We start from the raw sequence: 13,407 nt of genomic DNA, 5'->3' as shown, positions 1-13,407 counted from the left end.
TCATAACCACCTTATTCTTATTAGTCTTTTCGTAGTTATACATTTACATATTTAGTAGTATTATTAGTCTTTTCCAGAGTCGCATAATTAATTATTATTCAGAAATTCTTTGCTAACGATCCATAACTAATATTTTCTTTTTGACAAGGTTCTATTCCATTGCAATAACACGCGGATTATAAATGTTATAAGTACATAATTTATGGAAAATGGCACATAATATTTAAACATTGAATATCACAGACTGGTTGTTGTTTGCTAATGACAGCCGAATAACAGTTATTTTACGAAAAATTTTGATGGTTACATTTAATTTAAACGAAATTTATCATATTATAAAAAAGGAATAACCTATTGTTTGTACGTCCTCAACATTTTTGTGTAATTCGGTCATATCGAAACTAAAAAAATTAATACGAAGGGGGAGCTGACGGTTCTGGTGAAAAAGGTTGCATAGAGTAGGGGGGTGGTGGACTCTGAGGAAGCATGTATGGGATAGCTTGACCTTCGGGTAAAGGAGGAAAGGCCGGTATCGGCATAGATGTAGAGTTCTGATCAGCTCGAGGCTGGGCATTAGTTTCGAAGACTCCTGGAAGACTATTCTTAGAACCGAACATATTTCCATCGACCACGTTTGCCACAACAGGGTACGGGTAGTTAGGGATGGGGCCTGGTGGACAAAACTGTATATTTTGAAAGTTCGGCGGATTAGCAAAAGCTTCTGTGTAGGGTTGGCTGGCATACGTCGGGTTGTTTGGGTTAGGTATGGGCGCGTTTGGAAGGCAATCGGCCAAGGGATGAGTCAACTTGACGTCTTCATTACTACCTATAGGTACCAAACCCATGCAAAATTGCGTTTCATCGTAAATATCGTCGTTGCAGCCTGACACTTTCATTGTGACCTGGAAGAAATTAAGAATAAATAATTAGTTATAGTTTAATAAAATACAAATCTATACAAATTTTAATTGACTGGTAGGATTGTTTTTACTTCTGAGATATGATTGGAATACATTTACACTTATATGTCCAGGACGTTGGACACCAAAATATATAATTTCCATATATATTTATTAATTACATTAAACTTAATGAGTTACAGAAGTAATTAAATCGCAGATGAAGGTCGAACTTTCAAGATTATAATCGAATATTTTCTAATTTTCTAATAAATTACCAATGGTCATTGGAAATAGTTCGTCATCGACCGCCTCACCTTCAAGAAGTATCCGACATCGATAATCCCACAGTTGTCCAGGTTCAGTGCGATGAAGTTCGGTAACACGAGGTCGAAGGTATACTCGCGATTCGTTTTACTCAGAATCGGACCTTTCACCATCGACATAATGATTTCTTCTGGCGGTATGACCGTTGACATCGGCTGCTGACTTAAATACCGCATTTTCTATAAAGGCATTTGGACTATGTACTATTACAGTTATATTACTTGCTTTTCTAGATATTCATTGAATTTTCATTTGTGGAATGACAAATGTTACTTATAACATAATGTATATCAGTTTGATCATTATACATATTGTAATTTTTAAGTTACGAACTTTAATGAAATAATCATGACTTTTCAGCTCTATATATCCGACATATAGTATTTCGGATTGAAACTACCACCATGTATGCTGTTCCTACATGTCCGTTCTCTAATCGTATGCACTCACCTTGGCCAGTTGGAACACGATCTGCGAGACCTCTACATTGGCGCGGTTGTGTGCGCGCACGGTCAGCGACACGCACTCGCCCGGACTCGCGCCCGCGTGCGGCGCACTCACGCTCACGTGCAGCGCCCGCTGTGCGCATGCGCAGTTACAGCTGTACACTTCCTCGAACTCCATTTCTATAGGTCTCTGTCAATGATTACACTCATTAACATATTTTTGTATTTTTAAGGAAATATAGTTTACTTGTGTTTTCGCACAAATCTACTCTAGAATATCCTATACAAGTTTCTAATATTTAAAATTATATATTGTAGCCAGCAAGAAAGTTATTCAGCAGACCTTCCACCACAGTCTGTTTATCACCAGACCAAGAAGCAACTCCCTTGGATGTAAACCCTCGGAAAGTTTACAAACTTTGGCAGAACCACCGAAAGACTCGGCCACACAAAACAATACATCAACTCCGCAAGGCACTATATGCCCCCCATCCTGGCAAAGGGTACCAGGCAGCAGAAATCCTAAACGAAAAAAAGCCAGTGACTCCCCAGAGAGTATAATCACTAGCAACAGGTTCAGCCAATTACCAATTGACCTAACAGAAGAACCCACCACAACCAAGAATTTGAGCGAAAAAACACCTAGGAAGCCACCACCCGTAATACTATGCATTAACTAACTTACTATACAATAAATTAACTGAACTCGTGGAAACTGTTGCACATAAAAGTTCATTTAAATATCGGATTACTAACAGAAATCAACTGAGAATCAACACCCTAGATACGGAGACCTACAAAAGAATCATCACCAAATTCCGTGAAAGTGGCTTAATTGGTCATACATTCAAAAAAAAGGAAGAACGACTCTGCCGTATTGTCATTCGGAATCTTCACCACATAACACCTAAAAGTGCGATAAAAGAAGAAATCGAAAAAACTGGAAACATTGTTGTCGGGGAAATTATTAACTCCAGTATTGGTCCAGAGAAAAAACCTACATCAACATTCTTTGTAAATCTTCTACCTAGCCAGAACAACAAATCAGCTAAAGAAATTAAATATCTACCATCAATCGGTAACTATAGAGGATCCCAAGAAGAAAAACTCAATCGTACAGTGTCAACGGTGCCAACAATATGGACATACAAAGAATTACTGTATGAGACCTTTCCGCTGTGTGAAATGCGCACGAGCACATAAAACCTCAGACTGCCCAAAGCGCGATAGAAATATCACGCTGGGCGCTCACCCAGCAAACTACAAAGGTTGTGAGGTGTACAGAAAAATATTTGCCAGGAAAATTAACAAATACGGACCCCGAAGAGCTGAAAGACGTGGTATTGCAGAAGATACTCGAGATACAAACCCCCCAAGAAATACTGCCCAACAAACCCTCTCTTTTGAGAAAGGAAACGAATCATTATCTTACGCCAAAGCTGCTAGAAGAGTACCAGACAAATCGACCACAGAAAATGCTATACCTAATATAAACCGAACCCCAACAGTATTAGAGACTCTCCTCACCAAACAAAATGAAAAATTCGACTTAATCTTACAACAAATGAGTACTCTGATGAGTCTCATGACAACCCTCATAACTAAACTACAAGGTTAACAGGCCTTGGGTTAAGACTGGCAACTTGGAACATAAATGGACTCTCGCCCAATAAAGATGACCTCGAGATATTAATGAACCAGCACAAACTAAACATAGTCCTGATATCCGAAGCACACTGCACAGACAAAAATAATGTAAAAATCAAGGGACTCCAGGCCTACACTACAAACCACCCTGACGGTACAGGTCATGCAGGGTCAGCTATAATTATTCGGAACAAAATAAAGCACCATCCACAGCCTGAGTATAAAACCGAGCAAATACAAGCCACTACACTCGCAATACAAGACCGATGTGGACACCTTAATGTCTCAGCTGTATACTGCCCACCAAACCATCGAATAGACTCCGACCTGTTTTCTCACTTCTTCTCAAGCCTAGGCAATCGCTTCATAGCAGGTGGCGACTGGAACTCCAAACATGTTCATTGGGTTTCAAGACTTAATACAACTAGGGGAAAACAATTAAAGTTGAGCGTCGATATAAATCACCTAAATACAATTGCACCATCAGAACCTACTTACTGGCCGGCCGATCACAATCGAATCCCGGACATACTTGACTTCTACCTAACAAAAGGACTCTCCAATCAGTATATGAAGATCGAGTCATGTGCTGATGGGTCATCTGACCACACCCTAGTTTTACTAACCATCAACTATAATTGAAGTCGGGAGACCCACAACAACAACAATACAACCAGCATACGGACTGGCCCTCCTTCAGGGATCATATTGAAGAAAACCTTGACCTAAACATCAGACTCAAGGAAGCAGAAGAAATTGAAACAGCAGTAGTGCAATTTACTAATCTCTTACAAGTTCCGGCATGGAGAAGCACACCTACTACTAAAAATAGGAACCAGTCCAGAAACGTACCATTAGAAATAAAGATCATGATCCACGAAAAACGCAGATTACGCAGAATTTGGCACTTGAGCCGTCATCCACAAGACAAGGCTGCCCTTAACAAAGCCATTGTAGAATTGAAGGAAGCAATAAAGAATGCCAATAACTTAACTATGAAAGCTAAGTTAGAGTCTCTAACTGCTACTAAAGCCAGCGACTACTCACTCTGGAAAATCACCCGTTCTAGTGACAGACCCAACATACCAAAAGTCCAAATAAAAAAGGGAAACGACTGGGCTAGAACAAGCCAGGACAAAGCGGGCCTGTTTGCGGATCATCTAACAAGCGTTTTCAAACCTAATATAGCAGACAACTCATCGGAAGAATATGTTGATCTCATCTTAAAAAAGACCTTCAAATGGACCTTCCCCCTAGACCTGTGTCACTAAAAGCACCGGGCTACGACCTGATAACTAAAGAAGTATAGCTGGAACTACCGAAAAAGGCTATTGTCTTCATCACCATCACCTTCAATGCCATACTACGAGTGCGTGGAAAGTCTCGGAAATCATCATGATTTACAATACTAGAAAACCAATGACCGAAAAAACATCCTATCGACTAATCAGCCTGCTGGCTACTTTATCCAAGGTATTGGAGAAGATGATACTTTGGTTGGCTCGAAAAATGGAAAATAAAGACCAGTGCTGCAAAGTCAGTACAGGTGACATTTACACTGAGAGGAGGAGATTGCCCACCTGTTAAATTGGGCCAATGTATTCTACCCCACAGTGACCACATAAGATATCTTGGCTTACACATTGATCGCAGACTAACAGACAACTAACTAGACAGACTAACCTGGAGGCACCACATCAAATGTAAGAAACAGGAGCTTCAGCTGAAGTGTAACAAACTGTACTGGATGTTAGGAAAGAACTCAAGACTCACTTTGGACAACAAACTGCTTATAAATAAAGTAATCCTAAAGCCCATCTGGACATATGGTCTGCAACTATGGGGCAGTGCAAAACAATCCAACATAAATATTCTTCAGCGCCAACAGAACAAGATCCTGAGAGCAATTGCAAGGGTACCATGGTACATCACCAACAGTGAAGTTCACGAGCACCTTGAAATAAAAACAATTAAAGAGGAAATTCGAAGTTTGGCAACTAAATACAAAGAGCGATTAATCCGTCACCCCAACAATCTCGCTCGCCAACTCACCATGGACAAATATGTCAAACGACTAAAACATCATCATATCTTAGAGCTAGCAGACCGGCAGTAGCTCTGAGCAACAGATGTAGTGCCTCCAATGGGAAGCCGCTTCGCATGACAGCATCACTGGACAGATTTGCTTATAGCTCTAGGGCTGATTGCAAATACAAGTGGAAAAAAAAAATTATATATATATATATTGTAGCCAAAGTTCAGTTAAGAGGACAATCATCATGTTGCCTATTCATTATTCTGCCTTCATTATAATCAATACTGTATAGTATAGAAAAATTTGTATTGAGTTCACTCATAAAATAAGATTTTTTTTTAATAACAATGAGAATGACAATAACTTTATTGTCCATAAAGCATTGTAAGGTACAAAAGAAAGACTTGCCATCTAGCTGGCAGTTAGTTCTGTGCCAATTAACCTTTGGCTAAGCAGATATTTACCTTAATTTCTTCAGTGTTTAAGTCCAAAGGAGCAATGACTTGGAATTGTTTGACTATTTCCTCCTTAGTGACTCCATCTTGATGTAGCAAATATGCAGTTACATTGTATGTCACTTCGCCTTTCTCCTCTTTAAATGAAGATGGAGCATTGAAAGGTATCTGATATTGAAATGGTAGAGAATGGTTACCAGCTGGAAGGAATGTGACACCTAAAACAAAGAATGTATAATTTTTTAAACAAAGTAATCAAGAAAAATGTTACCAATTTTTATTTATTCAATTGACTGTATTTACTCAAAATATGATTAACAATTAATTAAAAATGAAAATGTACCATTCCCTCCGAGAATACATTGTGAAAAGTTAAAATATTCCTCATGTCCAACATATTTGACCATTTTTTTCTTTTTTACACCATTATAGATTTCTTGCTCTTCTTCTGTCCATAATACATTTGCTTCTCCTTTATATACCACATTTAAGTCTAAAAAAAATAATAAAATATACATTTTTCCACAATTTGAGAGTGTTGATAGTTCATCTGTACTAATATTATTAAAGCGCAATTAACTTTGTCTGTGTGCTATGATTCACAGCTATTAAACCCTAAATTTTGTACGAAAATTGAAACCAAGGACCGTAATAGGCTAATGTAAAAAAAGTGTTGTGTACCAGATGCTTCTTTAATATAAAAATAAACTTACACAAAAATGACAAGCTAGTATTTAGCTCAAAATTGACTTTCCCAAATATAGGCTGTCCTGAGTAATAGACATTTTTCGATTCATCTAAAATTATTGTACCATTTTGAAAACCTACACCATTTGACACCATACTTAATTTTTTTGTAAAGCATATGTTTTTAAAGACTTTTTGTAACCATGAATAAGTAAATCACAACGTTTCAATGTAAATTTGAACGATACAATATTAAATGTTTATCATAAGTTTTAATATAATTTCAAATATTAAGGCACTGTGAATAAATCTGGTCGTTGACGAAATGTGGATACTTCATTAATATAATTTTGTATTTAATGTTAACAATATTCTAATTGGAACAATTTTGTTTTAATTTTTTATATTTTTTATTTAAGCTATCAATACTACTATAATTGTAACAAATTATTAATTAAATTGTCAATTTTGTGAATTTTGTCATACAATTAATCACTCAAACTTCAAAGTGACATTTCAATATACATATTACATGATATAGAATTTATTAACATAAGAATTGATAACATTAAGTGCTTAAATATAGACTAGGTGACATAATAAATGTGCAAATAATTAAATTTCTAAAACGACTTGAGGGCGCAAAAGACTTTAATAGAGCAAGAGGTGTTATTTTAATTAGAGCGAAATATTAGGGCCTTAAGGAGTATGGTTTATACAAATCAAAATAGTACTGTATAGATCATGACTGAGTGAAATAATGTCAAAAGTGCTAGTATAATTTCCTAGTGGAATCGCAATTTTAACCTTTAAAAAAATTTCCAAGTTTCAGTTTATATATATTATCTATGGCGGCGAGTATAGAAATTCGTGTTGTCAATGTCAATTGTTGTTTTTGGTGATGGATCTTGGATTCATGTAAAACCATAGATAATATGTAAAACTGTAAACCACGTTTGCTTCACGCATTGTATTTATAATATAAGTGTACTTAATTTTTTTTAAAATCATGGGTAAACTGGATGTAGCTATTTTGCGGTATCTAACGCCAGAAGATTTTCGTGTGTTAACCGCGGTAAGAGTGCAGACTTGAGACGAGGTTTATCAATATAACCATGTTCTACCATACATTTTAAAAAATTGGTTGATTATTTAAGGTGGAAATGGGTATGAAAAATCATGAAATGGTGCCGGGATCTTTAGTTGCATCTATTGCTAATTTGCGCCACGGAGGAGTACACAAGCTTATGAAAGATTTATGTAAACACAGACTTTTGACTTATGAACGTGGTAAACATTGTGAGTATTGGTCTATTTATTATTATTCTACGAATATTTGAATGTTACTTGATTTTAGCAATGTCATCTATCCTGCCGTTAGAAAAATATTTGTATTAAAATTTTGTAACTAAAAAAAACATTAAAAAACGGAAAATCACTAGGTATGTTTTGATTTGTCATTCAGTACTCACAGTTCTGACTAGAACTGGACTGTAGTAGGCACTCATTACACAACAAGAGTATTTCTTCTTTCTTTCTATTGGTAATTTAATATGCTTTGCTGAAGAATAATTAGTCTTTATTGTAATTAGAAAAGATATTCAAGAAGTTTTATCAATTTTTAGATGATGGGTATCGACTTACAAATGCGGGCTATGACTACTTAGCATTAAAAGCCCTTACAAACAGAAAGGTGATTGCATCATTTGGTAACCAGATTGGTGTTGGCAAAGAGTCCAATATATATACTGTAGCAGATGAAGATAGAAATCCCTTGTGCTTGAAGCTCCATAGGTAATTTACACAACATGGTTATTAAAAAAAAACATTAAAATTATGTTATGGATTTTTGTTTATTCAATAATTTTTAGTTGTGTTTACAAAAAAATTTTTAAGTCAAAATTACTAATGTCTGCCAAACTGCTAGGCCTTAACCTTAAACTTCCCTCCTATTTTGAAGAAGGATTTAAAGGCTTTTAACATTGCTGCTTTCTTATATATAAAAATGTGTAAATGGACCTGAGGGAAAGAGTTCACTGCTGCCCATAGACATAGGCACCACGATAAATTTGTTACATTACTAATCTGAACACAACAATACTAAGTATTGCTTGGTAGTAGAATATGTACCCAGAGAGGTTGCACAAAACCCTACCACCAAGTAATGTTGTAGGCAAGTAAGCGCTTCATTGCTATTTAAACATGAGTCATAATTTATATCATCTAAAAGTATAGTGTAGGCATATTAACTATATTTTTTTTTAGTATTGAGGGCAAGGTGAATAATAGACATTTAGAATTTGAAATCTGTTTAATGTACCTATGATCCTTGGTTTATTCAAGCAATGCAATGACAGCTATTTTTGCTGTTTTGCTAAGTTTTAGTTATCAATTGAAATCCCATTGCCTTAAAATCTTTAAACTATGACAATGCTGGCAACTTTTAATATATCAGGATTTAAATACATATTTTATTAACAGATTAGGTAGAACTTGCTTTCGAAACATCAAAGACAAGCGAGACTATCATGCTCACCGCAACAAAGCATCCTGGCTTTACCTTTCACGTATTTCTGCAACTAAAGAATTTGCATACATGAAAGCTTTGTATGATCGTGAATTCCCTGTACCGAAGCCAATCGATTTTAACAGACATTGTGTTGTTATGGAGCTTGTAACTGGGGGACCAATGTGAGTAATTGTAAACTAATTGAACATAATTTTTAAAGTAATATATGTTTTTAGAATGTTAACGTATTTTAGTTATAATAAATATTATAAGTTTTATGTAAAATGATTTCTTCAGAGTTCAGACCAATTTTTGGCATAGCGGCATTCTCAACAGAGTATAGCGTGAGATTTTATAACGCTCGAGTGTGTGCAAACACTGCATCTTTTTGTGATCTCTTACTCATAATCGCCTGTACAACACGCAAGCGTGGCTATTCACAGCCAATCGGAGTCTTTTCACTTTGACTACTACTTTCTAAGGTTTATTCGTAAACTTGGGCGATAAAATTTAGTTTAGGTACTGCTGCAACTTAGGAAGATCCATTAGGACCAAAGCTGCTACCAAAAATCTTTTTTACTTCACACCTGAACAGCTTTACATTTTATGTCAAGCTCAGGTCCATTAAAATATGGAGTATTGTAGTCACTTGTAGAATGGCTGAGCCAAATATCAGCTAGAGGCTCTAAACTCGGTGGATCGCCGTGATAGTAGATTCCACAGCTTGGAACATAGATTACTATTCGGAGTATGCACAGGAATTAAACGACTTAATATTGGACAGTCGGATGCTGTTATAGCCTTCACTCCTTTTCCATTTTTAGATTCCACCTTTTCTTACGAAGCGTTTTGACCAAATTCTTCAAGATAACAGTGAATAGGCGTCTTGGCTTTATTTTAACATTAATTTCAAGTAAGAAATGGTTAATATTTTTTACAGGTCCAATATCTTCATAGATAAGGTCATCCTTATTTTATATAAAAAAGATATCCACTGGAGTAATGGGGCATTTTACGTTAAAACCTATAAAATGTACATACTTATTCCAGGACACATGTAACTGCAGTAGAAGATGTTGAAGGCCTATATGATGAACTGATGTCTTTGATCGTACGATTGGGTAACTGTGGAGTCATACATGGAGACTTCAATGAATTCAATATAATGATAGACAAGGACGGACATCCAATCATTATCGACTTCCCACAAATGGTGTCTACTATGCACCCCAATGCAGAACTGTAAGGACATGTTAATATCGTCATTTAATTTTTCTTCGCAAAATTATAATACGATTATTATAACCCAGATATGCAGATAATTTATTTTCGTTTCTCAAATAGAATCCAAAAACCATTTCTAAGTGTAGGATTATACATAAAAAAGGCAAAGGAGTATAACCGTAATCATTGTAAACAGGTACTTTGATCGTGACGTGAAGTGCGTCCGAGAATTTTTCAAGAGACGCTTCGGCTACGAGAGCAGCCTGTACCCGCGCTTCAGCGACCTGCAGCGGGACGACCGCCTCGACCACGAGGTGGCGTGCTCCGGCTACCGCCGCTCGCACCACGACGAGGACGCGCTGCTGCAGGTACGCCCGCACTGACCACAGATATAGATCGTGTCATCTTTTTATACCTATGATGACGTCACCCCAGCCATACTTGAACGTCATAATAGATAACTAAATAATTTGAACAACAAAATTACTTGTCGATTGTACCTTCATTGAATAAATTTTCGTAATTTAGAAGAGTGTTTTACAGTTTATAAACGTAAAATTTGACAAAATTTGGCAATGGAAATTAAATCGAAATGCCTTCTGAATAGATATTTACAAAATCACATTAGTTACAAAGTTATGTGGTAACGGTAGCTTGCTCCGAATAGCCAGTGCTCCAAATATTAAGTAATAACAATACACTAAGAAACTCCGTGGTTATTGTTTTTCAACTTGTTATTAAAATTATAAATAAATATAAAATATTACGAATATACACAATTATATTGGTTTCTAATTTATTTATAATAACGCTGTCGTGAGTAATCCTATGGTTTCAGCAATTAAAGGCGAATTATTTATTGTAAAGGAGTTGTAAACTTTTGATGTAATGTATATTTGATGTAGAAAGGAAGGTTATAATTGTATATCAAAAATAGAAAACGACCAAAAATATCTCCTTGTTGGGCCCATTTTCAGAAGCATTCACTTATGGAAATTTAATTCAAACCCAGTTTTATTGGTATTGTAGGTTTTTTTGTTTGACCTTAATACAATTTATTTCAGGAAATGGGTATTGGTCTTCAAATAAGTGACGATGAAGCGAGTAGCGCCGAAGAGGAGAATCATGAACCAGAACAGACTTCTAAATATTCTGAAAATGAAATCATTACACTCAGACTTGAGGTGAGATAATTAAATACGAATTTTACATTTTTATAAACAATATTTTTTTGATAAGTAGTTCTCATAAATGTTATCGATCTACATACCAAATACTAACAAGTAACATTGATTATTTTGCACTATTCTTGTTACTTTTTAATACAGTAAACTCTAACTATAAACTTCTTTCGTTTGTAATTAGGTTGAAGCTTCAATACAACGAGATGAAAACCCCTCTTTGCATAATGTTATAAACAACACTCAAAGTTTATCTATAGATGATAACATTGACACAGAAGAAATACCCACATTAGTGCCAGCAGAAAAAACAACTGCCGATGATAAAAAAAGCGCAGAACATGAAGACAAAACTACTCAGAAATACAGACTGGCTATGATCGAGAAAGCTCTATCGGATGTGAGATCAACTAGATCTTACACGTCAGCAAGTACAATAGCCCCAGAAATAGTAAAACAACAAGTTAAGAAGAACCTAGACGCGAGAGAGAAGAGGACGGAAAGAAAGAAGGCGATAGCGAAGGGAGAAGCAAGTGCTGTGACGAGGCAGAGGAGAGATAACAAAGAGACAATAAGAGAGAGTCACGGCCTGTGGGGGTGGGCGGAGTGATTGATCAACCACCATTTTAACTCAAAAATATGTAAACATGGACTAAAGTAGTTACATACAAATGAAAACTGAAATTGTTTGTATATTAAACGATATTTGTATGCGGAGTAAATATATATTTTAAAGATATATTCGTTTAATTTTAAAACACCAAATACTTTAAACCGTATACCTCTATCTACTATTTTTTAAATTTATTTCACAAATTAAGGCAAACTTAACTTAACTTTGACCGCGAAAACTATTTAGGATATCGATAGATAGATACTATCGACAGCTCTCCGTGAACAATACTATCGATAGCGGCAATACTATCGATACTATCGCTAGCTCTCTGTAAGCAATACTATTACTATTGGTAGTAGCGATACTATTGCTACTATCGATAGTATCGATAGTTTTGGACTATCGATACTATTGCTACTATCGATAGTTTTGGACTATCGATAGTATCGATAGTTTTGGACTATCGATAGTATTGCTCATGGGGAGCTATCGGTACTATCGATACTATCTCTAACACCTTAACTATCGATAGTCTATCGATAGTGGACTATCGATATGCAACACTTCCGAGCACCATAGGTGTCTTCTACCCATTAAAAAGTACTGTCATATATAGGTATGAGTAGAGGATGAATATTTATTTAATTAATATTATATTTGTTTTGATGAGGTTCATATTTTGTGAGAATTAAATTAATCTACAGTTCTGCTAAGTTATTCCCATTTTTGAACTTCTTTGGTGTCTTCTTTGGTGTTATTAGTCTTTTTGGGATTCTGGATTCCTCAGCTGGTCTGGATAGTATTCGATCAGTTTATCCAAAATCGGTTCTACTGTATAATGGATCGCCCTTCTATACATAGATTGTAATCGAGAATATCCTCAGTGCGCCCGCCCTCTTTGCAAATGCCCTTAATGCATGTTCGCTGTGCTCGGTGTAAAATATGAATTTTTTGTATGACACGATATCGAAGCCACTGCATGGTTACGCTGTCTCTTTATATATATATGACCGTTTCGTTATCTAATCCCTGAGAATTGACGCTATTATACATTACTTCGACTATTTCTGCACCGCATACACTCCCGCCCGAGAGGTAATGCTGTCTTTAAAGCCATTAAGCCTCTGGTGTATTTGAGGTTACAACTACACCAGAGGCTTAAACTAGAAACGAAATTCTAACGAAATTTTAATAATAAAATAATTTCATTTCTAGTTGTTTTATATACCTTGGTATTCCATTTTCCCACTTTATCTTTGGTATTTCCCAGTTCTCAAGGGATTGGGAGCGAGATTGGGTTCGTCCGAGGATGTAATCTTCCAGTCAGAGCCATCTCAAGCTATGCTGGGGCCCTTGGGCACCCATGAATTTGGGGCCCTTT

At 36.0% G+C, this 13,407-nt stretch overlaps 2 protein-coding genes across 2 annotated transcripts; one reads left to right on the top strand and one right to left on the bottom strand.

Moving 5' to 3' along the window:
* Nucleotides 1-368: 368 nt before the first annotated feature.
* LOC113398614 (arrestin domain-containing protein 1-like) lies at nt 369-6,784 on the bottom strand. Its single transcript, XM_026637451.2, has 6 exons — nt 6,523-6,784; nt 6,153-6,302; nt 5,819-6,027; nt 1,677-1,862; nt 1,217-1,405; nt 369-902 (listed from the first exon to the last, which is right to left on the bottom strand). Exons 1-6 carry the CDS (start codon nt 6,650-6,652, stop codon nt 411-413), a joined length of 1,356 nt encoding a protein of 451 aa, XP_026493236.2. The 5' UTR covers nt 6,653-6,784; the 3' UTR covers nt 369-410.
* A 648-nt stretch (nt 6,785-7,432) lies between these two features.
* On the top strand, nt 7,433-12,147 carry LOC113398792 (serine/threonine-protein kinase RIO2). Its single transcript, XM_026637694.2, has 8 exons — nt 7,433-7,571; nt 7,654-7,795; nt 8,122-8,290; nt 8,978-9,187; nt 10,056-10,247; nt 10,426-10,597; nt 11,294-11,413; nt 11,595-12,147. Exons 1-8 carry the CDS (start codon nt 7,506-7,508, stop codon nt 12,018-12,020), a joined length of 1,497 nt encoding a protein of 498 aa, XP_026493479.2. The 5' UTR covers nt 7,433-7,505; the 3' UTR covers nt 12,021-12,147.
* The last annotated feature ends 1,260 nt before the right edge of the window (nt 12,148-13,407 follow it).

Source organism: Vanessa tameamea, chromosome 14, assembly GCF_037043105.1.
Source record: "Vanessa tameamea isolate UH-Manoa-2023 chromosome 14, ilVanTame1 primary haplotype, whole genome shotgun sequence".
NCBI lineage: Eukaryota > Metazoa > Arthropoda > Insecta > Lepidoptera > Nymphalidae > Vanessa > Vanessa tameamea.
Note: the sequence above shows the minus strand (reverse complement) of the source record. Positions and strands in the feature narration are given on the sequence as shown.

Coding starts and splice junctions, on each gene's coding strand:
- LOC113398614 (XM_026637451.2), bottom strand. CDS start 6,652: ATGGTGTCAAATGGTGTAGGTTTTCAAAATGGTACAATAATTTTAGAT. Junction 6,028..6,152: donor ATGTATTCTCGGAGGGAATG/GTACATTTTCAT, acceptor TCTTTGTTTTAG/GTGTCACATTCCTTCCAGCT. Junction 1,406..1,676: donor TCGTGTTCCAACTGGCCAAG/GTGAGTGCATAC, acceptor ATGCCTTTATAG/AAAATGCGGTATTTAAGTCA.
- LOC113398792 (XM_026637694.2), top strand. CDS start 7,506: ATGGGTAAACTGGATGTAGCTATTTTGCGGTATCTAACGCCAGAAGAT. Junction 7,572..7,653: donor ATTTTCGTGTGTTAACCGCG/GTAAGAGTGCAG, acceptor TGATTATTTAAG/GTGGAAATGGGTATGAAAAA. Junction 11,414..11,594: donor TCATTACACTCAGACTTGAG/GTGAGATAATTA, acceptor GTTTGTAATTAG/GTTGAAGCTTCAATACAACG.